The 27,707-nt window shown below is 41.1% G+C and overlaps 1 protein-coding gene across 1 annotated transcript in view; it reads left to right on the top strand.

Annotated features, from left to right (window-relative positions):
- The window catches only part of LOC109867510 (calcium-dependent secretion activator 2), a 185,979-nt gene that overhangs the window by 118,755 nt on the left and 39,517 nt on the right, over positions 1–27,707 (top strand). Inside the window, exons 16-19 of the mRNA XM_031801768.1 lie at positions 17,884–18,040; positions 20,453–20,594; positions 26,485–26,640; positions 27,064–27,211. Of these exons, the coding sequence (XP_031657628.1) occupies positions 17,884–18,040; positions 20,453–20,594; positions 26,485–26,640; positions 27,064–27,211 (603 nt within the window). The remainder of the gene's footprint in view (positions 1–17,883; positions 18,041–20,452; positions 20,595–26,484; positions 26,641–27,063; positions 27,212–27,707) is intronic.

The raw sequence follows: 27,707 nt of genomic DNA, 5'->3' as shown, positions 1-27,707 counted from the left end.
TAACTATCATGTTTCAAGGTAAGACCCAGATCCAGACAATGTCGAATTAACAACAGGGGCAGGCAAAGACAGGTCAAGGGCAGGGTCAGAGGTCAATGATCCAGATAGGTGGGACAAAAGTACAGGATGGCAGGCAGGCTCAGGGTGCAGGGCGAAATGGTCAACACCAGGAAAACTAGAAAACAGGAACACTCAAGAGACAGGAACAGAGGGAAAACACTGGTTGGCTTGACGAAACAAAACAAACTGGCAACAGACAAACAGAGAACACAGGTATAAATACACAGAGGATAATGGGGAAGATGGGCGACACTTGGAGGTGGTGAAGACAATCCCAAAAACAGGTGAAACATTTAGCTTAAGGTTGAAACATTCCATTTTTATCCTAAAACAATTGAAAATAATATTGAAATCATGTTGTGGGTTGTCTATAATAATTGTTATGCCACAGCATTGTGGAATTCTCATTTCTGATTGGCTAGGAGGGCATTCTAGAGTGGGTATTACGTTTAGGTATGTTTTTATACATAAGAAAAAAATACTTCCTAGAATGCAATAGATCAAACCGTATGGAAGGGAACAATCTAACATCTCATGACAAAGAAAAATACTACTTGACATCTTTGAGTTATAATCAAACTGATATTTGAAATGGTATTTGTATTCTTTATATTAATAAATGGCATATCATTTTGAAGAAATATTTGTCAAATGAATGAGACTTTCATGTCTCAGTTGAATTGCTTTGAATTCAATTCTACTTCCTTCAAATCAAATTCAATTCAAGTTCTGCTTCCTGTGGGGTTAGGCCAATTCAAATTCATTGTTTGAATTAAATTAAATTCAGAAATTTCTAATTGACCCAAACCCTGATGTGCACAGAGCTTTAGCATCACAACACTTAACACAGTGTACTTAGTCACAGTGCATTCAGAAAGTATTCATACCCCTAGACGTTTTCCACATTGTGTTGTGTTACAGCCTGAATTCAAAATGTTTTAAATATTTTTTTTGGTCACTGATCTACACACTACCCCATGATGACAAAAAATGCTAATTTATTGAAAATTAAATACAGAAATATCTATTTTACATACATATTATTACCCCTGAGTCGATACTTTGTAAAAGCACCTTTGGCAACTATTACTGCTTTGAGTCATCAAGAAACTGAAGATCTCGTACAACGCTGTGTACTACTTCCTTCACAGAACAGAGCAAACTGGCTCTAACCAGAATAGAAAGAGGAGTGGGAAGCCCCAGTGCACAACTGAGCAAGAGGACAAGTACATTAGAGTGTCTAGTTTGTGAAATAGACGCTTCACAAGTCCTCAAATGGCAGCTTCATTAAATAGTACCCGCAAAACACCAGTCTCAACGTCAACAGTGAAGAGGTGACTCCGTGATGCTGGCCCTTCTGCCTGTATTTCGAACCCACAAATGCTGATGCTCCAGATACTCAACTAGTCTAAGGAAGGGCAGTTTTGTTGCTTCTTTAATCAGGACAACAGTTTTCAGCTGTGCTAACATAATTGCAAAAGGGTTTTCTAATGATCAATTAGCCGATTAAATTGCTTAACTTGGATTAGCTAACACATTGTGCCATTGGAACACAGGAGTGATGGTTGCTGATAATGGGCCTCTGTATGCCTATGTAGATATTTCATAAAAAATCTGCCGTTTCCAGCTACAATAGTCATTTACAACATTAACAATGTCTACACTGTATTTATGATCAATTTGATATTATTGTAATGGGCAAAAAATGTGCTTTTCTTTCAAACTCAAGGACATTTCTAAGTGACCCCAAACTTTTGAACGGTAGTGTATTTGATACCATTCTACTGATTCCGCTCCAGTCATTACCATAAGCCCATTCTCTCCAATTAAGGTGCCACCAACCTCCGGTGGTGTGCAGATGGGTGAGAAATTTTTTTTTTAATCCATCTTAAATTCAGGCTGTAACACAACAAAATGTGCAATAAGTCAAGGGGTGTGAATACTTTCTGAAGGCACTTTAAGTCATAAAACATAATATACAGATCAGAAAGAAAGGATTTTTTCATGCAAATGTCACTAATCTCAGTGTCTTTCAACAATACATTTTTGCAGTCAGTATAGGCCTCCTCCAATGCCTTGTTTGCTTCAATAACACAACGACTTAACTCTCTTTAAATTTGTTGAACTTTTACCCCTTTTTCTCCCCAATTTCGTGATATTCAATTGGTAGTTACAGTCTTGTCCCATCGCTGCAACTCTCATGCAGACTCGGGAGAGGTGAAGGTCGAGAGCCATGCGTCCTCTGAAACACGACCCCGCCAAACCGCACTGCTTCTTGACAGACTGCTCGCTTAACCTGGAAGCCAGCTGAACCAATGTGTCGGAGGAAACACTGTACAGATGGCGACCGGCCACAACAACTCAACTCTTGTCACAGATAAATATTTCAGTTGAAATGCAACCTTAAATGCTGTATTTGTTTCTATTTTTGAATGATTCTTGCCCGTGTCACACCAGAAGGAATTGCTTGATCATTTCACTAAGAACTAGTGACCACTTATTGTGGCGATGCCCATTCCTATCCTGTGTCTGCGATGGCCGCTGTGTGCCAAAGTGGAAGATGATACATCAAGTGCCAACACTGTAGTAATGTCTCTGGCGAGAAGAGATCAAAACAACGCCCACAGCCCATACGCACACGTCACTCTTATGGTACGGTGTACAACTGATCAATTGTAAGTGGTGCGACGTCCACAAACACCATACATTTGCCTAATAAGTGGCAGCGCGGATTCAGACATCTGTTTCTGAGCGACAAAGCTATTTATAACTGGATGCAAATCTGCATCTGTCACGACCACATATGAGATAAGGCCTTTTGTGGTAGGAGCCTGGCGCTGGAGTTTTAGTGGGTGGCCAGTCAAGGTAGCGCATCCCACGCGCTGTCAAAGGCAAAACGTTGAATTACGATCGCTTTCCATGTTTTCACCATTTGTGTAAATCAAACCGGCGATGACCCTCTTCAGTGTTTTATGCTAAGTGAAAATTCCAGAGATGCCCTCAATTTCTCTAATTTCTGTCTTTCACTTTCACTCTTTTTCTAATATGAATTGGAAAGGGAAGAGAGGTAAGTTTATCTCATGAAAACTCCAGCTTCATGTCTGTCATGTCCACTTCCATCAAAATGTGTTACGTCCCAAAGCCTGTCAACATCTGTCAGTCATATACCACACCTCACTCATACCCCGTAAAGCTCTGTTCATGGTTCACATTGAGGAGATGGTTGATACTGAGAAACAGTGCAACGTGGTGTACCCACTACTGGTTGTGGTCCTGGTGGACTGCTGAATATTATGTCACATGGTACCTAATTTTGCGCTTTGGGTATCTAATGATGTAGTTTTTTTGGTGATTATTGTACGACAATTTACTGTACAAATAATTTCAGTCAGTCTTTCTTGACATATCGTCTGCCCTTCGTTTGCCCTCCTTGGTGTGAAGGAAACTGAAGTATTACAACCATTAACTATGTCAATAGAAAGCAGCACCAATTCATGGATTCAAGGAAAGGAAATCATAGTAGATCCATTTATTCAGCGATGTTATTATTCACATCATGATAACCAAACCATTATAATGATCACAATAGATATCATTGGTGCACACATACGCACGCACCACACACCACACACCACGCACCACACACCACACACCACACACCACGCACCACACACACGCACCACACACCACGCACCACACACCACACACCACACACCACGCACCACACACCACGCACCACACACCACACACCACGCACCACACACCACGCACCACGCACCACACACCACACACCACGCACCACACACACACAGAGACAGAGAGCCATTTCTTTTTTACTTTTTAATCTCTAATTGAGACAGTTACCATCCCTTGCTTGCTAAGCCTAAATTAAAAGCACAGACTCCTGGAGGAGCAATGTCCTTCATATTTATATGATGAATGCAAAGCACTTGTCACGCTTAAGATTGCAAAATTCCAGGAACTTTCAATAAATTCCCTGGTTTTCCTGTAATCCTGGTTGGAGGTTTCCCGGAATCAGAAGGGAGTGAACTGGAAATCCAGAATCCTCCAACCATGATTTCTGGTAGCAACTTCACAGAATGTTGCAACCCTAGTCATGCTGCGTCACACTCAGTCCCGCTCTCCTTCCATTTCTCTGTCTGTCTCTCTTGTCCTCTTGTTCTCTATTGCTTTCAGTCACATACCTTTCATTTCTCTTCTTCCATCTCTTTATCGGAATCTCGCTCTCTCACTTAGAGACAACAGTTATGTGAGGATGCCTGTTGGTGTGAATGTGCGAATGGAGGAGAAAGGCGATAGGTAACGAAGCGAATGGAACTCTTTAATTGTGTTTTTTGTCACGGTGCGCTTAAAAGACACATCTGAAAAGGCTGATGACAATAGCCCTCAAGGCCAGGTATAGCTGTGGGACATATACTGTCTCTGACCGCCAGCCTAGTGTTTTGTTTGCCACAAGCGCCCACTAGAACACAGACAGGGACACACTCACAGACGGACACACACACACACACACACACACACACACACACAGGAACACCAACCTCCTTCAATCAATATGTCACATTGCTATTTTCGAGGGCTTCATTGGGCTAGTTGCACTTTTCTCTCACCTCACATTCTCACCTCACCTCACATGGCGACCACAGGATAGGAAGCATCTCTCTTGGGTGGGCAAGAAAAATGCTCTAGCTCATCTATGGCGATGATGGAGTCTTTGAGAAGCAACTGCAGCACTGCTAAATGTCCCCTCAATTTAGAGTTAAGAACATGACTTTGTCAAGTTCCATTATGACATAAAATGTCTTATAGATGGAGTCGCACACAAACAATTCATACCGGTATGTGAACGCACTGACACACAGCAACAATATTCAAGGACCGGTCAGAACTTTAAGCAAAGATTGTGTTGAAGAATCACTGTAAATGATTTGGTTTGTAACTACATGTATGATGGCTAGACCAAGACATGAAAAGAGTGTTAGGGCACATCCAACTTGGCACAGACAAAAAAAATGCCACTGTAGATGAAAGCACATGACCTTTCTGCACCCCCCCCCCCCCCCCCCCCCCTATACATTTGTAAACCACTTGCACTGCACACAGGATCCTAGACAAAACAGTCCAATGTTTTGGAAATGTCATTGGCTTGACCTTCTGTGTTTGGACCTTTTTCAACCTTCTCCTATTTTGTGTGATGTAGATCAAACCTCTAGTGCAAATGACACGAATGCCTGATGCAGCAAAATTAACAATGCTTATTGGACACCCGAATGGATATGTAGTTGACCGGCATTAGAGATGATCCAACAACTTCAGGGTTGGGCTCACATTCTTCTCAGTTCTACGGTGGTCCAGAGAGGAAATATGGAGGGGAAAAAATGGATAATTCCCTCATTTTGTTGAGATTACCATTGATTTATCTCATGATCACTACATAACAAAAACGTTTTGTCACTAGGTTATCATAAGTAACACGCATCATCCATTCATTTGTTCAGATGCACGATAACCACCTCATCAAGGAGCCCTGTGGCTGCATTGATTGCGATGCGCTCATGGGGCATTTAAGCTCTGAATGATGCCTGACATTAGCTGGCAGGCTGATTGAATCTGATCAGTCTGTCAGGAATGGAGCCCACCCACGCTGTATATTTTCATATTATCCATAAAACATGAAATGTCCCTTACGATTATACACATATCAGTTATGCAAGCTAACAACCAGCATAGATAACAAGCTAGCTAGCTATCGAGTTAACAAGACTACCTAACTAACTAGCTCACAAGAGGGAGAGGCTATACAGGCACGCCTGGTGCCTAAAATGTATGATGTATGGTCGAGCAGCAAGAGTGACAAACAGAATCAGTTCAGTCAGTTGTCGTTATGAGCCCTCCCCAGCTAGCTAGTTTATGCTTGTGTCTAGAAACTGTGACTTGGGAGTGTTCAGAATCATTCCGTTTTCATTGGACTGCAAAATCCCTGGCCTGATATTAGCTAAATCAAATCAATTTATATAGCCCTTCTTACATCAGCTGATATCTCAAAGTGCTGTACAGAAACCCAGCCTAAAACCCCAAACAGCAAGCAATGCAGGTGTAGAAGCACACTATCAAGCTGCTTCCCTCTAAGTTAGTTACTGCAGGACAGCAGTGTGCCGGGCAAGCGGGACTCGGGAGCGAAGGATACACTGTGCCCTGTGTTGTTGTTGTTGCTCATTTGTAGTGCAAACTCTCCCCATTGAGCAACAGTAGACTGTATCACGGTGACATCCAGATGGTTACTACCAATATTACAAATTATTTCATGTAGGTTGCTATCCTGCTCTAAATATAATCGAGTATGGAACATATTTAGCTCCCCACGTGCTCTTAGCTCAAGGTAAGGGACATTTAGCTGGCTAACATTCTAACTTCTAAACTGATAATGTGCTCCAAACACAAATAAATGCATGGTGTTAGCATGAAATGTACCATCCCTAAGTGTAGCAATCAATAAAAACATATGTGCTAATCCACTGTGGGCTCTGCTGTAAAGGCCTTCTTTCAAAATAGACCTGGGGCTTTCCCATCCGGAGACGATATGCATAAATACATTTGACCCATTCTGAATGAAGCCGAGGACAACTAGACCCGTTCCTTATGGACCTGGCCCGATTCCGCTCCTTTGTTAACCGGAGCTGATGAAGTGTGATGGAGAGGAGGTAGAGAGAGGCGATGCTCTAGCAGGGGCTGTGCTGTGTGTGTAGGCTACTATGAGTGTGAGTGTGAGCAAATGACACGGAACAAGGAGAAGGGAGGGAGAGACGGCAACCAACCAAGCCGACTCGCCCTATAGTAAACCAATAGCTGTCATAACCTCGCTATTTATCATCCAATAGGATTACATATTAGTACCTGTCTTGACTGCATCGAACTGGAAGATGCTACTTTTATGTAAGATAGCTGACTTTTGTCAGTATGTTCGGCTCTATTTACTCTCAGATAATACAAACATTGCATCAAAGTAGACATCGTACAAAACTACAAAACCCTGCAAGCTCCTGCACGTCATCTCTCGCTGATACTTTCTCTAACAGGTATTGTGTCAATGTAAAACTTGCACAAGACAGTTCACAGAATTGTCCATTTAAAGAAATGTTGCCAATTTAGGCATTACTACATTAGATAGTTAATCCAGAGATTCTTACCTTTGAGTTTATTTTATTTTTACAGTGCACATTAATCAACGTTTCAGTAAAAGTGCCGGTTTTAGCCAGCCGGCTAATTTTCAACCGCAGTCCCTGGGCAGGTTATTAAAAACAATTACAATATAGACAATCATTGAGCAGTGAGCACACACAGAGCAACATAGGACAAGCAAGACATAGCATACAGACAGAGCAACACAGGACAAGCAAGACGTAGCATACAGACAGAGCAACATAGTACAAAAAGCAGCAAGACAAAATTCATAAAAGCAACAAAGTGTTGCTACAGACAACAACTTTGCCTCGATTCTGCAGTCACGTCCAGATCATCATGGCATTTGTAGTTCTTTATGATATCCATATTATCAGCTAATTAGAGTGTTTTTGGGGGGGGGGGGGGTACAGGCGAGTATATTGATGGAAGTTACCTTGTCTTGGAGAGATGTACACGGTCGTCGGGGGGGCGTACCAGGGTGGGCCTACATGAAGCGCAGCCCTTGTTTGAAGTGTTTCTAGAATTCCCTATGGCAAAAATGAATGGTGGAAAAACTCATATTTGAAATCTGTCCCCAAATGCAATACATTTTTTACTTGAAATCAAATATTTTATTAAATCTCTAGAATTAGTCAATAATGGGAAACAACTATGTATTCTTACATCATAGGTTTATACAAATGTGGAGCCGGACCTTTTTATGGTTTTTTTATTTGAGGTATTTTATCTTTTTAAACTGATGTCGCTGGCAATTCATGTGTAGTGATTTGTATTTCTTATTTTTGTTTATTTGCTTTCATGTTATTTTATGTGTCTTGAGAAGAAAATATACATGTAATGATGTCCTATGTTTATTTGTTATTGTAATTTGACGTTTTATTTGTTAAAAAAAAGTCAGTTTAAAAGTAAATAAAGTATATGATGATAGCCTAGTTACCACCAATGATATTGACTGTCGTAGCTTAGTTAGAATACCTTTTTATTACATTTCTATTGTATTTGTATTATGTAACAACCAAAAAGTTTATAAGCAAGCCCGTCTTGAACCAGGCACCAACTGCTAGCATATTACTAGTTAGTATTTATTGACAATTCATAATGGGCTAACCCCTGTCCAGTTTGGCTAGAAAGGTTGTCTGGGTGACCACCTAACTGCAATAAGCTCAAGATTGACTTTAATCATCCTTTCAAACCCCAACTCCAGTAAAAACATATTCAAATACAAAGCTTCCAGTTCCTTGGCGTACACATCACTGCAAATCTGAAATGGTCCACCCACACAGACAAGAGTGGCAAAGCGGGCGCAACAGCTCCTCTTCAACCTCAGGAGGCTGAAGAAGTTAGACTCTGCCCCTAAGACCCTCACACTCAACTTTTACAGATGCACAATTGAGAGCATCCCGTCGGGCTTTATCACCGCCTGGTACGGAAACTGCACTGCCCCGCAGGGCTCTCCAGAGGGTGGTGCAGTTGGGGCCACACTGCCTTCCCTCCAGGACACCTACAGCACCCGATGTCACAGGAAGGCCAAAAAAATCATCAAGGACATCAACCACCCGAGCCATGGCCTGTTCACCCCGCTACCATCCAGAAGGCAAGGTCAGTACAGGTGCATCAAAGCTGGGACTGAGAGACTGAAAAACAGCTTCTATCTGAAGGCCATCAGACTGTTAAATAACCATCACTAGCTGGCTACCACCCAGTTATTCAACCCTGCACCTTAGAGGCTGCTGCCCTATATACATAGACATGGAATCACTGGTCACTTTAATAATGGAACACTAGTCACATTAATAATGTTTACATTTCATATGTAGTGAATATATTGTATTTTTGTCAATGACACGTCATCCTAATAGTTATATATTTCTTTATTCCATCATTTACTTTTAGATGTGTGTATTGTTGTAAATTGTTAGATATTACTGCACTGTTGGAGCTAGGAACACAAGCATTTAGTTATATACTACTGCACTGTTGGAGCTAGGAATACAAGCATTTAGTTAGATATTACTGCACTGTTGGAGCTAGGAATACAAGCATTTAGTTATATACTACTGCACTGTTGGAGCTAGGAATACAAGCATTTAGTTATATACTACTGCACTGTTGGAGCTAGGAATACAAGCATTTAGTTAGATACTACTGCACTGTTGGAGCTAGGAATACAAGCATTTAGTTATATACTACTGCACTGTTGGAGCTAGGAATACAAGCATTTAGTTATATACTACTGCACTGTTGGAGCTAGGAATACAAGCATTTAGTTAGATACTACTGCACTGTTGGAGCTAGGAATACAAGCATTTAGTTAGATACTACTGCACTGTTGGAGCTAGGAACACAAGCATTTAGTTATATACTACTGCACTGTTGGAGCTAGGAATACAAGCATTTAGTTATATACTACTGCACTGTTGGAGCTAGGAACACAAGCATTTAGTTATATACTACTGCACTGTTGGTGCTAGGAATACAAGCATTTAGTTATATACTACTGCACTGTTGGAGCTTGGTACACAAGCATTTAGTTATATACTACTGCACTGTTGGAGCTAGGAACACAAGCATTTAGTTATATACTACTGCACTGTTGGAGCTAGGAACACAAGCATTTAGTTATATACTACTGCACTGTTGGAGCTAGGAACACAAGCATTTAGTTATATACTACTGCACTGTTGGAGCTAGGAACACAAGCATTTAGTTATATACTACTGCACTGTTGGAGCTTGGTACACAAGCATTTAGTTATATACTACTGCACTGTTGGAGCTAGGAATACAAGCATTTAGTTATATACTACTGCACTGTTGGAGCTAGGAATACAAGCATTTAGTTATATACTACTGCACTGTTGGAGCTAGGAACACAAGCATTTAGTTATATACTACTGCACTGTTGGAGCTAGGAACACAAGCATTTAGTTAGATACTACTGCACTGTTGGAGCTAGGAACACAAGCATTTAGTTAGATACTACTGCACTGTTGGAGCTAGGAACACAAGCATTTAGTTATATACTACTGCACTGTTGGTGCTAGGAACACAAGCATTTAGTTATATACTACTGCACTGTTGGTGCTAGGAACACAAGCATTTAGTTATATACTACTGCACTGTTGGAGCTAGAAACACAAGCATTTAGTTATATACTACTGCACTGTTGGTGCTAGGAACACAAGCATTTAGTTAGATACTACTGCACTGTTGGTGCTAGGAACACAAGCATTTAGTTATATACTACTGCACTGTTGGAGCTAGGAACACAAGCATTTAGTTATATACTACTGCACTGTTGGAGCTGGGAACACAAGCATTTAGTTAGATACTACTGCACTGTTGGAGCTAGGAATACAAGCATTTAGTTAGATACTACTGCACTGTTGGAGCTAGGAACACAAGCATTTAGTTAGATACTACTGCACTGTTGGAGCTAGGAACACAAGCATTTAGTTATATACTACTGCACTGTTGGAGCTAGGAACACAAGCATTTAGTTATATACTACTGCACTGTTGGAGCTAGGAACACAAGCATTTAGTTATATACTACTGCACTGTTGGAGCTAGGAACACAAGCATTTAGTTATATACTACTGCACTGTTGGTGCTAGGAACACAAGCATTTAGTTATATACTACTGCACTGTTGGAGCTAGAAACACAAGCATTTAGTTATATACTACTGCACTGTTGGTGCTAGGAACACAAGCATTTAGTTAGATACTACTGCACTGTTGGTGCTAGGAACACAAGCATTTAGTTATATACTACTGCACTGTTGGAGCTAGGAACACAAGCATTTAGTTATATACTACTGCACTGTTGGAGCTGGGAACACAAGCATTTAGTTAGATACTACTGCACTGTTGGAGCTAGGAATACAAGCATTTAGTTAGATACTACTGCACTGTTGGAGCTAGGAACACAAGCATTTAGTTAGATACTACTGCACTGTTGGAGCTAGGAACACAAGCATTTAGTTATATACTACTGCACTGTTGGAGCTAGGAACACAAGCATTTAGTTATATACTACTGCACTGTTGGAGCTAGGAACACAAGCATTTAGTTATATACTACTGCACTGTTGGAGCTAGGAACACAAGCATTTAGTTATATACTACTGCACTGTTGGTGCTAGGAACACAAGCATTTAGTTAGATACTACTGCACTGTTGGAGCTAGAAACACAAGCATTTAGTTATATACTACTGCACTGTTGGTGCTAGGAACACAAGCATTTAGTTAGATACTACTGCACTGTTGGTGCTAGGAACACAAGCATTTAGTTATATACTACTGCACTGTTGGAGCTAGGAACACAAGCATTTAGTTATATACTACTGCACTGTTGGAGCTAGGAACACAAGCATTTAGTTAGATACTACTGCACTGTTGGAGCTAGGAACACAAGCATTTAGTTAGATACTACTGCACTGTTGGAGCTAGGAACACAAGCATTTAGTTAGATACTACTGCACTGTTGGAGCTAGGAACACAAGCATTTAGTTAGATACTACTGCACTGTTGGAGCTAGGAACACAAGCATTTAGTTAGATACTACTGCACTGTTGGAGCTAGGAACACAAGCATTTAGTTAGATACTACTGCACTGTTGGAGCTAGGAACACAAGCATTTAGTTAGATACTACTGCACTGTTGGAGCTAGGAACACAAGCATTTAGTTAGATACTACTGCACTGTTGGAGCTAGGAACACAAGCATTTAGTTAGATACTACTGTACTGTTGGAGCTAGGAACACAAGCATTTAGTTAGACACTACTACACTGTTGGAGCTAGGAACACAAGCATTTAGTTATATACTACTGCACTGTTGGAGCTAGGAACACAAGCATTTAGTTATATACTACTGCACTGTTGGAGCTAGGAACACAAGCATTTAGTTATATACTACTGCACTGTTGGAGCTAGGAACACAAGCATTTAGTTATATACTACTGCACTGTTGGAGCTAGGAACACAAGCATTTAGTTATATACTACTGCACTGTTGGAGCTAGGAACACAAGCATTTAGTTAGATACTACTGCACTGTTGGAGCTAGGTACACAAGCATTTAGTTAGATACTACTGCACTGTTGGAGCTAGGAACACAAGCATTTAGTTATATACTACTGCACTGTTGGAGCTAGGAACACAAGCATTTAGTTATATACTACTGCACTGTTGGAGCTAGGAACACAAGCATTTAGTTAGATACTACTGCACTGTTGGAGCTAGGAACACAAGCATTTAGTTATATACTACTGCACTGTTGGAGCTAGGAACACAAGCATTTAGTTAGATACTACTGCACTGTTGGAGCTAGGAACACAAGCATTTAGTTAGATACTACTGCACTGTTGGAGCTAGGAACACAAGCATTTAGTTAGATACTACTGCACTGTTGGAGCTAGGAACACAAGCATTTAGTTATATACTACTGCACTGTTGGAGCTAGGAACACAAGCATTTAGTTATATACTACTGCACTGTTGGAGCTAGGAACACAAGCATTTAGTTAGATACTACTGCACTGTTGGAGCTAGGAACACAAGCATTTAGTTAGATACTACTGCACTGTTGGAGCTAGGAACACAAGCATTTAGTTAGATACTACTGCACTGTTGGAGCTAGGAACACAAGCATTTAGTTAGATACTACTGCACTGTTGGAGCTAGGAACACAAGCATTTAGTTAGATACTACTGCACTGTTGGAGCTAGGAACACAAGCATTTAGTTAGATACTACTGCACTGTTGGAGCTAGGAACACAAGCATTTAGTTAGATACTACTGCACTGTTGGAGCTAGGAACACAAGCATTTAGTTAGATACTACTGCACTGTTGGAGCTAGGAACACAAGCATTTAGTTAGATACTACTGCACTGTTGGAGCTAGGAACACAAGCATTTAGTTAGATACTACTGCACTGTTGGAGCTAGGAACACAAGCATTTAGTTAGATACTACTGCACTGTTGGAGCTAGGAACACAAGCATTTAGTTAGATACTACTGCACTGTTGGAGCTAGGAACACAAGCATTTAGTTATATACTACTGCACTGTTGGAGCTAGGAACACAAGCATTTAGTTATATACTACTGCACTGTTGGAGCTAGGAACACAAGCATTTAGTTAGATACTACTGCACTGTTGGAGCTAGGAACACAAGCATTTAGTTAGATACTACTGCACTGTTGGTGCTAGGAACACAAGCATTTAGTTAGATACTACTGCACTGTTGGAGCTAGGAACACAAGCATTTAGTTAGATACTACTGCACTGTTGGAGCTAGGAACACAAGCATTTAGTTAGATACTACTGCACTGTTGGAGCTAGGAACACAAGCATTTAGTTAGATACTACTGCACTGTTGGAGCTAGGAACACAAGCATTTAGTTAGATACTACTGCACTGTTGGAGCTAGGAACACAAGCATTTAGTTAGATACTACTGCACTGTTGGAGCTAGGAACACAAGCATTTAGTTAGATACTACTGCACTGTTGGAGCTAGGAACACAAGCATTTAGTTATATACTACTGCACTGTTGGAGCTTGGTACACAAGCATTTAGTTATATACTACTGCACTGTTGGAGCTTGGTACACAAGCATTTAGTTAGATATTACTGCACTGTTGGTGCTAGGAACACAAGCATTTAGTTAGATATTACTGCACTGTTGGTGCTAGGAACACAAGCATTTAGTTAGATACTACTGCACTGTTGGAGCCAGGAACACAAGCATTTAGTTAGATACTACTGCACTGTTGGTGCTAGGAACACAAGCATTTAGTTAGATACTACTGCACTGTTGGAGCCAGGAACACAAGCATTTAGTTAGATACTACTGCACTGTTGGTGCTAGGAACACAAGCATTTAGTTAGATACTACTGCACTGTTGGAGCTAGGAACACAAGCATTTAGTTAGATACTACTGCACTGTTGGAGCCTGGAACACAAGCATTTAGTTAGATATTACTGCACTGTTGGAGCCTGGAACACAAGCATTTAGTTATATACTACTGCACTGTTGGAGCTAGGAACACAAGCATTTAGTTAGATACTACTGCACTGTTGGAGCTAGGAACACAAGCATTTAGTTATATACTACTGCACTGTTGGAGCTAGGAACACAAGCATTTAGTTAGATACTACTGCACTGTTGGAGCTAGGAACACAAGCATTTAGTTATATACTACTGCACTGTTGGTGCTAGGAACACAAGCATTTAGTTAGATACTACTGCACTGTTGGAGCTAGGAACACAAGCATTTAGTTAGATACTACTGCACTGTTGGAGCTTGGTACACAAGCATTTAGTTAGATACTACTGCACTGTTGGAGCTTGGTACACAAGCATTTAGTTAGATACTACTGCACTGTTGGAGCTAGGAACACAAGCATTTAGTTATATACTACTGCACTGTTGGAGCTTGGTACACAAGCATTTAGTTAGATACTACTGCACTGTTGGAGCTAGGAACACAAGCATTTAGTTATATACTACTGCACTGTTGGAGCTTGGTACACAAGCATTTAGTTAGATACTACTGCACTGTTGGAGCTAGGAACACAAGCATTTAGTTATATACTACTGCACTGTTGGAGCTTGGTACACAAGCATTTAGTTAGATACTACTGCACTGTTGGAGCTAGGAACACAAGCATTTAGTTAGATACTACTGCACTGTTGGAGCTAGGAACACAAGCATTTAGTTATATACTACTGCACTGTTGGAGCTAGGAACACAAGCATTTAGTTATATACTACTGCACTGTTGGAGCTTGGTACACAAGCATTTAGTTAGATACTACTGCACTGTTGGAGCTAGGAACACAAGCATTTAGTTAGATACTACTGCACTGTTGGAGCTTGGTACACAAGCATTTAGTTATATACTACTGCACTGTTGGAGCTTGGTACACAAGCATTTAGTTAGATACTACTGCACTGTTGGAGCTAGGAACACAAGCATTTAGTTATATACTACTGCACTGTTGGAGCTAGGAACACAAGCATTTAGTTATATACTACTGCACTGTTGGAGCTTGGTACACAAGCATTTAGTTAGATACTACTGCACTGTTGGAGCTAGGAACACAAGCATTTAGTTATATACTACTGCACTGTTGGAGCTAGGAACACAAGCATTTAGTTATATACTACTGCACTGTTGGAGCTTGGTACACAAGCATTTAGTTAGATACTACTGCACTGTTGGAGCTTGGTACACAAGCATTTAGTTAGATACTACTGCACTGTTGGAGCTAGGAACACAAGCATTTAGTTAGATACTACTGCACTGTTGGAGCTAGGAACACAAGCATTTAGTTATATACTACTGCACTGTTGGAGCTAGGAACACAAGCATTTAGTTAGATACTACTGCACTGTTGGAGCTAGGAACACAAGCATTTAGTTAGATACTACTGCACTGTTGGAGCTAGGAACACAAGCATTTAGTTATATACTACTGCACTGTTGGAGCTAGGAACACAAGCATTTAGTTAGATACTACTGCACTGTTGGAGCTAGGAACACAAGCATTTAGTTAGATACTACTGCACTGTTGGAGCTAGGAACACAAGCATTTAGTTAGATACTACTGCACTGTTGGAGCTAGGAACACAAGCATTTAGTTATATACTACTGCACTGTTGGAGCTAGGAACACAAGCATTTAGTTAGATACTACTGCACTGTTGGAGCTAGGAACACAAGCATTTAGTTAGATACTACTGCACTGTTGGAGCTTGGTACACAAGCATTTAGTTAGATACTACTGCACTGTTGGAGCTAGGAACACAAGCATTTAGTTAGATACTACTGCACTGTTGGAGCTAGGAACACAAGCATTTAGTTAGATACTACTGCACTGTTGGAGCTAGGAACACAAGCATTTAGTTAGATACTACTGCACTGTTGGAGCTAGGAACACAAGCATTTAGTTATATACTACTGCACTGTTGGAGCTAGGAACACAAGCATTTAGTTAGATACTACTGCACTGTTGGAGCTAGGAACACAAGCATTTAGTTAGATACTACTGCACTGTTGGTGCTAGGAACACAAGCATTTAGTTAGATACTACTGCACTGTTGGAGCTAGGAACACAAGCATTTAGTTAGATACTACTGCACTGTTGGAGCTAGGAACACAAGCATTTAGTTAGATACTACTGCACTGTTGGAGCTAGGAACACAAGCATTTAGTTAGATACTACTGCACTGTTGGAGCTAGGAACACAAGCATTTAGTTAGATACTACTGCACTGTTGGAGCTAGGAACACAAGCATTTAGTTAGATACTACTGCACTGTTGGAGCTTGGTACACAAGCATTTAGTTATATACTACTGCACTGTTGTAGCTAGGAACACAAGCATTTAGTTAGATACTACTGCACTGTTGGAGCTAGGAACACAAGCATTTAGTTAGATACTACTGCACTGTTGGAGCTAGGAACACAAGCATTTAGTTATATACTACTGCACTGTTGGAGCTTGGTACACAATCATTTAGTTATATACTACTGCACTGTTGGAGCTAGGAACACAAGCATTTAGTTATATACTACTGCACTGTTGGAGCTTGGTACACAAGCATTTAGTTATATACTACTGCACTGTTGGAGCTTGGTACACAAGCATTTAGTTATATACTACTGCACTGTTGGAGCTAGGAACACAAGCATTTAGTTAGATACTACTGCACTGTTGGAGCTAGGAACACAAGCATTTAGTTAGATACTACTGCACTGTTGGAGCTAGGAACACAAGCATTTAGTTAGATACTACTGCACTGTTGGAGCTAGGAACACAAGCATTTAGTTATATACTACTGCACTGTTGGAGCTAGGAACACAAGCATTTAGTTATATACTACTGCACTGTTGGAGCTTGGTACACAAGCATTTAGTTATATACTACTGCACTGTTGGAGCTAGGAACACAAGCATTTAGTTATATACTACCTGCAATAACATCTGCTAAATATGTATGTGACCAATAAAATTGGATTTGATTTTGATTTGATTGCAGTTTAAAAAATGCATTATGTCTGTCTGTGCCTTTTAATAACTTTTTATGGCCTCAGCTTGGAGATTAAAGCTTAATATGAAAGCAGAATGTAATTACCTATATGCAATTTATCTTTATTGGGGTAGAGTGCTATTGCAGCTTACTCCTGGGCTGATGTCATGATGCTGCTCGCATCTCTTCCTCAGTGTTGGAGTCCATTGTGCGCTCAAGGTCCTCTCTTTATGCTACCCATCACCCATTTGGCTGTTTCTCTGTTGGTTCTATTCATTAGATTGCTTTGATTTGCACATGGCATTTTATTTTATTTTTCAGAGCAGTCTTCTCGCCATCCATCTGTCACTTTTTCCCATCTTCCTCTGATTGTGTCGTTTTACATTTTATGTCTATCTATTCTTCACCAGAGCCTCTCACGTAAACTGGAGATAGTGGTTTGTGAAGACTTGTGCTTTTTCATTAAAACATTTTTTTCCCTTATTTCACTTCTCCCTCTTTTTGTTTCTTCCTTTCTTTCTTTTTGTCCTCTCTCTCTCTCTGCCTTTTCCACCCTGCTCTTACTCCTTCCTTCTCTTTTCTAGGCCATTTCATGGTGGCCGGAGATGATGGCGGAGCACGCAGAAACGTTCATGTCTCTCTACACCGTCGACATGGATGGTGCTCTGCAAGTCCAGCCCATTGACTCATGGGATAGCTTCCCCTTATTCCAGCTGCTTAACAACTTCCTGCGATGTGACCGTGAGTTCGCCGTTCTCCCTGTGCCCCTCTTCTTCCACCTCTGACCCTCTGCTTCGCCTCCCAATACTGATATAAAGCGTAGCCTACAACACATCACTGGTTCATGAGCACAGTTCAACTTCCAGTTCAGTAACCGTGAGTGGCGTGCGTCCCTTCCTTATACTGTTCCCTCTAATTATTTTGTTGCCCCCTCCCCCACCTCCTCCCTTGTCTTGTCCCCTGACCCTCCGTTTTGTGCTTGTCCGTATTTAAAGCACGGACTACAGCCCCTCCCTGTCCTGAGCTGTCTTCAAGAGCACGTCCCATACTTCACAGTGAATGTACGCACCACTAAGAGCACTAAATAACACCAGCAGTGCTGCAGAAAACAAGACTCGTTAGAAGAAGAGGTTAACTGTGCTTAAAGCTCCTGCACTTCTGCGTCGGCAACACAATAATTAACATCAGCATCAGTGAGGTAATGTGCAGAAAGCCTAGGGCCTGATGTCAGAACACAATTGGAAAGTCAGCGGCCTGGTGTGGCGCTGACCGTACGCCATCTGTCAGCTGAAGACCACCTTTCACTTCCTGTAATGCGAGGAGTGTCACACGGACAGGAGAGCATTAGCACGGTTTGAGGCACCTGTCTCACCAGGCTGTCCTCCATTTTGAGTTCTTTGCTCAATGAACAGGAAACAGAAATGTTTAGTTTTCCCCTTTTTGTAAATGTACTTTGAACATAACTTGCAGCTCGTAAACAAACAAAAGGGTATTCTGATAAAAGGTTATAGACCGAAACATTTGGTTTTGATTTGACCTGCTACCCACCCCCACCATGTGTGAAGTCGGTGTCTGTGTCCGAAAACCCGTAATTGGTTTCTACATTTTATGCTGATTGGTATTGTGAAAATATCAAATTTCATAGAATGTGACATTTTGAAAATGTAGTATTATTTAAATGTCAGGATGTCATACTAATTTTGTCATTTTAGTAAGCAAGGCCGATTTTGTGCACGGCCAATGTCACTGGCATCCAGGTGTTTGCCCTTGCGTGCGCTTGTGTACTATCAAACTTCCTCTCTCTCTCTTTCTCTCTCTCTCTCTCTCTCTCTCTCTCTCTCTCTCTCTCATACTTCAGTTTTCTTCTTCTCTCTTCTCCCTGATTCACTCTTTGCTCTGAGCCTTTGTTTCATTGCCAGCTGAGAGTTGGCTACATCTGAAGTGTTGTTTTACGTTGTCTATGCAAGCCTCACACAGAGCAGACAGACAGCTCAAGGGCAGTAATGCTCAAAATCAAACCCTCATTATGTGAGGCATAGGCAAAGATCATTATTGTTTTGTTTTTTTCATTCATTTTCTGTTATTAACTTTCTCCATTAATCTTGCAATTATTCCAACTGTCATAACAATTATTTGATTTGAAGAGTAAGGTAATGAGAATATAGGTTGAACAAAATCTAGACAGAAGAAAATTATCGTTTTGACTATTAATGCAAATGAGGCCCCCTGTTTTTGATAATGATCTCTTAAGTGATAGGACCTAGATGGCAATTAAATCAGGTAAAATGGATGAAAACATCAAAGCTGATGATATTGTTAGGATAAAATTAAAATAAATAAAAATTTCTTAGTTACTTAGCTATAGACCTGCATGGTCAAGTCTGCCTTTTAGGATTTGACAGTTTCCTACCTCCTTCCGGATGTCCACCTTGTCAATGTTGACAGATGCTTTGAGATATGTGAGTAAAAAAACGTTTTTTCAACACACACAAAGCTGAAAAGAGGCTATGTTGATATCGTCTGATAAATGAACAAATACTGTACGTGATATTCCGAATTGAAGCGTTAGTTGTTTGTAATGCCACATTTGAATGATTGTTTTGTAGCGTGAACAAAACATATTTAATTTATCACACCAGGTCTTAATATCCACGTATTCTAAGGATTAACTAAATGCTCACTTTAGTGTCTGCATGTGTTGCGGGATGGGAACTTGTTGGGAGAGGAGCCGTGGTCTCTCAGGAGGGTAAAAAGGCTAGTGTTAATCATGAAGGAACAGAGTGATGGGGAATTAGGACTAATGAAGCCCTGAGAGACCAGCAGGAGGCCTACGCTCTCTTTCTTTGTCTCTCTCTCTCTCTCTCTCTCTCTTTCTATTTGTCTCTCATTTTCTATTTGTCTCTTTTTCTCTGTTTGTGTCTTCCTCTGTCTTTCTGTGTCACTCTTTGTTGTCTCTTTCCTCCTCTCTTTTCTCCTACTTCCTTTGCACACCAGGACGTGTGAAGATGGAATTTGTATGCAAATGTCATAACATGGACTGCGGGAGGGAAGGACAGCAATTTAGCTTATCAAGGACGAGAACTGTATAAAGATGTTCAATCCCAAATTCACGACCTTAAGCTTTGAATTCCTTCCTTCCTCATTCCCGCCCAGCTCACCTGTGCAATGGCATGTTCCACAAGCACCTGCAGGACCTGTTCATCCCGCTGGTGGTGCGCTACATAGACCTTATGGAGTCCTCCATCGCCCAGTCCATCCACCGCGGCTTCGAGCAGGAAACCTGGCAGTCCGTCAAGTAAGTGCCCTTCTCCCGAGCAGCCTACCCCTTCATGGCTCTAGGCACCCAGATCTGAAATTACTGGATAAGTGGAAGAAATATGGTAACACTCTGCTATTGGAATCTAAGGCGGCAAACCAAAATGTCGATACTGAAAATGCCCCCTGTTGTCATCTGTTGCATTCTGTTTGGCTATTTAAAGCTCTATGTCTAAGAGATGGGCTTTTACACTTGGAGTTATTTTTAGTGGGTTCTTCTATGGGGACAATTGAAGAACACTTTATGGTTCTAGGTAACACCTTATTTTCCATGAGTGTAGGCTAGATCACGTCCACCGACAAGGCACTAAATCATGCTATCACCAGATGGAGGTGGAAAATCAACACTCTGTTGTCTTTTGTCTCTGTCGTATCTTTTTTTTGTCGTTGTTTGGTTTGGTTTGGCATTTATTTCTTTTCAGGACAATAGCCAACAACCTACCGAGCGTGCCTCTGCCTAAAGTCCGTCTCCCACAGATGCCCAGGTTCTCAGCACCCTCCTGGATGGGCCCGCTGTGTGACAGCACGTGTGTATGGGCTACCGCGAGACCTAATGGGGCGATGTGGCATGGACTGTGCTGTGGTTGTTGTGCCATTTGTCAAACGTATCCTATTCAAGAAAACAACTTTCAATTGTGTTACTTTCCTTTGCCAATGATGTGCAATTAAGCATTGAACTAGTTTATTACATTATTTTGTTTTAAATGTGAAAGATCTGAGAGAAGCCGGGAGGAAAGATCAGCTCGAAAATGTGCTCTCACATTTCAATTTCAAAGTTTATAGTAAAAACATTTGTTGTTGTCTACCACTGATCCTTTTAGCTGTGCAATCCAGGTGGCTTTTGTCATCACTACTCACATTTTCCTGGGACTGGTTGCCCCCTTTTGATGACCTCAAACTGGCATGGTTGTCTTGTGAGAATGGTTGTCTTCTGTGGCGCATTGTTCCCCAGCATGGTTCTTTTCTGTGGCACAGCATCATCTCTATTGTGAAATGTATGTTGTGGTTGTGGAGCCTGCCTCCTCCTTCAGGAACGGTTTTGGATGTATGACATGTTTTTGTTCCCACATCCAATCATATTTCAGGTATTTTTATTTGTGTATACATATATATTTTATTGTACATGGAGAGTATCAAAGAGATACCTGTTTTTGCCTCCTTTAATTATGATCTTAAGGTGTGCTTGTCAATTCACAGCTCAACTAAGGACTGAATTGTGGAGTTTAACATGCCTAATGAATGTTGAATGAGAAATTGTATCCTTTCTTTTTTATTTCAGCTTGCAAGGAATTAATTTACCTGATATTTTGTAAGAAGGCTTAGCCATTTTACGGATTTAAGTGAATATGTTTTCCGAAAACCTCAGTGCTGGTCTTTGTGACTCTTATGAAAACATTTTTAGAACTTGTCAAGTGACCCTTTTCTCCTCAAGCAATTGTCATAATTGAGCAGACATGATCCCCCGCAAGCAAGATTATGAGGGCGTAATTTAGATGGCCTACCAGGAGTAATTTTCCTGTGTTTGTGGTTGTAAAACAACATATAGCATTTGATCAATAACTAGTGAGTTGTATAGTCATTGGTATGACCACCAGATGATATTTGAGTGAACAGTGAAGACTCAACAACGTGGCTTCTGAGGGCCCCGTAGAAACAGTGGCAGTAATGGGGCCACCCGAGGGGTGCCCATCTCTGGAGGGAGGCTGAGTTGTGATGTTTGGGAAAGGCTTCTCACACACTCTCCATGTCCCCCCTACGGGACGCCCCCACCCACCACCTCCCTTTTCTTGCTTGAGATAAAAAAAAAACTGGCACTTCGTTAGCGAGCACAGACGGGCGTGGGGGATTGTTCCATTCCCCTGGGAGAGGGGACGCTCGAAGAAGAGAGCTCCTAATTAGTCCTGAGGGGGGGATATGAGCGAGCGTTTAATTGCAACACGGATTTTGCCCAAACTATTTATTCCCGCGCACCACTTGTGAATGTAACAGTCTTTTAAAGGCAAAGTGAGAAAAGTGAGGAAGTGAATGCGCTTCACCCACCCCCCCACTCTCTACCTCGCTCTCTCCGGTTCGCTGTACACTTGGATGCTGGTTGCTGCCACCGGTTGCCATGTGTTTCCATGTAACCTCTGGTAGACACCGGGGAGAAGGTGGCGATGGAGACCCATCTGTCTGTGAGCTTAGAGTCTCCTTAGTCACAGTCTGCCTGACAGCCGGATGTGATAAGGAACTGTTGGTTGTGTTTAGTAATTATGAGGCATGTTAACTATCTTAGGAACATGTCATGCCTTCAGAAACTATTCATACCCCTTGACTTATTCCACATTTTGTTGTTTTACAGCCGGAGTTCAAAATGGGTCATATATTTTGTTTTTATCTCACCCATCCACACACAATACCCCATAATGACAAAGTGAAAACATGTTTTTAGACATTTTTGCAAATGTATTGAAAATTAAATACAGAAATACTTTATCTCATTTACATAAGTATTCACACCCCTGAGTCAATACTTTGTAGAATCACCTTTGGCTGCCATTACAGCTGTATGTCTTTCTGGGAAAGTTTCTAAGAGTTCTCCACACCTGGATTGTGCAACATTTGCCTTTTATTATTTTCAGAATTCTTCAAGCTCGGTCAAATTGGTTGTTGATTATTGCTAGACAGTATTGACTTTCCTTGAATTCATCTCCCAGTGTTTGGTGGAAAGCAGACTGAACCAGGTTTTCCTCTAGGATTTTATCCTGAAAAACTCCCCAGTGCTTAACGATTACAAGCATACCCGTAACATGATGCAGCCACCACTATGCTTGAAAATATGGAGGATGGTACTCTGTAATGTGTTGTATTGGATTGTCCCCAAACATAACACATTGTATTCAGGACAAAATGTTAATTGCTTTGACATATTTTTTGCAGTATTAATTTAATGCCTTGTTGCAAACAGGATGCATGTTTTAGAATATTTGTATTCTGTACAGGCTTCCTTATTTTCACTCTCAATTAGGTTAGTATTGTGGACTAACTAAAATTTTGTATATCTATCCTCGGGTTTCTGCTATGACAGCCATTAAACTCTGTAACTGCTAAAAGTCACCATTGGCCTCATTGTGAAATCCTTGAGCGGGTTTCCTTCCTCTCCGGCAACTGAGTTAGGAAGGATGCCTGTATCTTTGCAGTAACTGGGGAAAATTGAGACACTGTCCGAAGGGTAATTAATAACTTCACCATGCTCAAAGGGATATTTTTTGCCATCAGTGCCCTTTGCGAGGCAGTTTACAATTGGCTCATTCATCCCCCTCCTCTCCCCAGGTCGTTGCTGTAAATGCGAACGTGTTCTCAGTCAACTTACCTGGTAAAATAATGGATAAATAAAAAATTGGAAAACCTCCCTGGTCATTGTGATTGAGCCTGTGTTAGAAATTCACTGAGGGACCTTACAGATAATTGTATGTGGGGGCTACAGAGATGAGGGACTCATTAAAAAATAATTGTATACACTATTATTGCACACAGATTGAGTCCATGCAAATGTTTACTCATGAACTGATTTAGGCTTGCCATAACAAAGGGGTTGAATACTTATTGGCTCATGACATTTCAGCTTTTCATTCTTAATTAATTAGTAAAAATGTCTAAAAGATAAATTCCATTTTCACATTATGGGGTATTGCGTGTAGACCAGTGGAAAAAAAATCTACATTTAATCCATTTTAAATTCAGGCTGTAACACAACAAAACGTGTCACAAGTCAAGGATGTAAATTTTTTCTGAAGGCACTGTGACATGTTAACTGTGGACCAATTGTTGAATGTGTTCAGGTACTGAGCAGTAATGCAAGAAAACATTAGCACTTCACTTAAAGGATTTGGGCAAAGAAGCCCTTTTTCTTTTTTTCTTTTGTTTTGAATGTTAATTGCTTTGACATATTTTTTGCAGTATTAATTTAATGCCTTGTTGCAAACAGGATGCATGTTTTAGAATACTTGTATTCTGTACAGGCTTCCTTATTTTCACTCTCAATTAGGTTTTACCCAATTTTTCTCCCCAATTTCATGGTATCCAATTGTTTTTAGTAGCTACTATCTTGTCTCATCGCTACAACTCCTGTACGGGCTCGGGAGAGACGAAGGTTGAAAGTCATGCGTCTTCCGATACACAACCCAACCAAGCCGCACTGCTTCTTAACACAGCGCGCATCCAACCCGGAAGCCAGCCGCACCAATGTGTCGAAGGAAACACCGTGCACCTGGCAACCTTGGTTAGCACGCACTGCGCACGGCCCGCCACAGGAGTTGCTGGTGTGCGATGAGACAAGGATATCTCTACCGGCCAAGCTCTCCCTAACCCGGACGACGCTAGGCCAATTGTGCGTCGCCCCACGGTCCTCCCGGTCGCGGCCTGTTGTGACAAAGCCTGGGCACGAACCCAGGGTCTCTGGTGGCACAGCTGGCGCTGCAGTACAGCGCCCTTAACCACTGTGCCACCCGGGAGGCCTAGATGCCCTTTTTCTACTAAGAGTCAGAAGTCAGATGAACTCGTAGGTACAATTTTTATGTCTCTGCGTGCAGTTTGAAGGAAGTTGCTAACTAGCGTTAGCGCAAGTGCTAAGTAATGTGGTATCTGCTAGCATGCTATTAGATACTCTAGACTTCCAGTCATTGCACTAAGGCTAGTTAGGATTGGCTTGCGAAACTACCTCTAACTTCCTTCACACAGAGACATAAAAATGGCATCCAGGAGTTCATCTGACTCTAAGGTAGTAGATAAAGAACTTCATTGCCAAAATCCCGATGTAGTATCCCTTTAAAGACCTCTTACACAAAGCCCTGGACTCAGTGTAACTCAGTCTTCATTTGATAATGTTTATTGACAACTGACAGAACATTGGCATTTCAATTGAAGTGTTTACCTATTTCTTCATGCATCCAGACATGTAGTGTTGGGAAAAAGTACCCAATTGTCATACTTCAGTAAAAGTAAAGATACCTTTTTATAGAAAATGACTCAAGTGAAAGTTATACAGTAAAATACTACTTGAGTACAAGTTTTAAAGTATTTGGTTTTAAATATACTTAAGTATAAATATACTTAAGTATAAAAATAAAATGTAATTGCTATAATATACTTAAATATCAAAAGTAAAAGTATAAATAATTTCCAATTCCTTATATTAAGCAAACCAGTACCATTTATTGTCTTGTTTTTATTTATGGATAGCCAGGGGCACACTCCAACACTCAGACACCATTTACAAATGAAGCATTTGTGTTTAGTAATTCCACCAGATCAAAGGCAGTAGGGATGACCATGGATGTTCTCTTGATAAGTGTGTGAATTGGACCATGTTCCTGTCCTGCTAAGCATTCAAAATGTAGTACTTTTGGGTGTCAGGGAAAATGTATGGAGTAAAAAGTACACTTTCTTTACGAATATAGTGAAGGTAAACATTGTCAAAATTATGAATTGTAAAGTACCGCAAAAAAAATACTTTGTACTCAAAATAATTTTTTACTTAACTACTTCTACCACAGCAGACATGCCATTCTAAGGGCTAAATGCCATTCTAAGGGCTAAATGCCATTCTAAGGGCTAAATGCCATTCTAAGGACTGTGTTATTCACTCCTTTATATCTGGAGGCTGAACACCAATGTAGGGAAAATTGTGTAGAGGTGTAATTAAAGCTGTCACAGTTTGTGTCTGTGAATGCACACTGCAGATCTTTTTAATTGTTTGTGTGTCTGTGTGTGTTCTTGCAATTTTGGGGGGGTTTTGGATGTTTTCTCCCATGTATTCCATGTCTGAGAAGAAGACAAAGTATTTCTACTCTGATTTTGTTATTTTGGCTTCTTCCCACCCAAACCCCTAGTAACAGCTCGGAGACCTCCGAGGACCTCTTCTGGAAGTTGGACGCCCTCCAGATGTTTGTCCTGGACCTGCACTGGCCCGAGCCTGAGTTTGCTAAACATCTGGAGCAGAGGCTGAAGCTCATGGCCAGCAACATGATGGAGGCCTGTGTCAAAAGGTCAGATGGCAGGAGACGGTCACCACCTGGGATGGGTTGGGGTTCAGCGTTTACCCACCCTATTTTTTGACACGGCATTCCTGGTTTATAATTGAGATATTACTGAGGAGAATGTTAGTCAGGGGCGGACTGGGACCAGAAATCCACCCTGGCATTTCTAACACACCGGCACATTTTTTCCCTGGAGGCCCCAAACACCAGCCCATACTTCCCTGAAGGCCTCACACCAGTGAAGTTCATTACCATTTTGCGCAGGGAAAAAAACGAATTAGACAGGCCCAGAGGTCAAAAAATGGAGCGAAATGCCAGATGGCCAGTCTGCCCCTGAAGTTAGTGATGGAGTTCTGAACAGTGTTTTCCATAACCACCTAGGAATTACCCATATCATAAAACCTAAATTAAACTATATTTTTTTACCCAAAGAACGAAAGCGGCTTTCGACTCCAAGATGCAGAAGGCCAGCAAGTCAACAGACTTCCGGGTGCCGTTGTCGGTATGCACCATGTTCAATGTGCTCATTGAAGCCAGGAAGCAGTGCTCCAAACTCTGTGTGCTGGACACCGGTCTAGAGGTACGACCGCATTCAACTGCTATTCTCTGTTCTTTGACCACACAAACTGACCACACATTTCCATCGATACAAAACCACCACAAACCCTACTAACGTCAATCGTGGTTGTTTACATGTACATATTACCTCATATGTACATATTACCTCAATTAGCCTGACTAACCCCCGCACATTGACCATGTACCGGTACCACCTGTATATAGCCTCGCTACAGTTATTTTCACTGTCATTTTACTGTTTTTGATTTCTTTACTTATCTATTGTTTACCTAATACCAATTTTTTACTTAAAAATTGCACTGTTGTTAAGTACGCATTTCACTGTAAGGTCTACACCTGTTGTATTCGGCTTACGTGACAAATAAACTTTGATTTCATTTGGGTATTCAACTATTGAGTATAGCAAACAATGGGTATACTGTTGTTAAAAGAATGGGCAGGACCTCATTTGCTTTTTTAAACCCTACATGCCCTAATCAGCTATAAGTACACTGAAC

This window comes from Oncorhynchus kisutch, linkage group LG22 (assembly GCF_002021735.2).
Source record: "Oncorhynchus kisutch isolate 150728-3 linkage group LG22, Okis_V2, whole genome shotgun sequence".
Taxonomy (NCBI): domain Eukaryota; kingdom Metazoa; phylum Chordata; class Actinopteri; order Salmoniformes; family Salmonidae; genus Oncorhynchus; species Oncorhynchus kisutch.
Note: the sequence above shows the minus strand (reverse complement) of the source record. Positions and strands in the feature narration are given on the sequence as shown.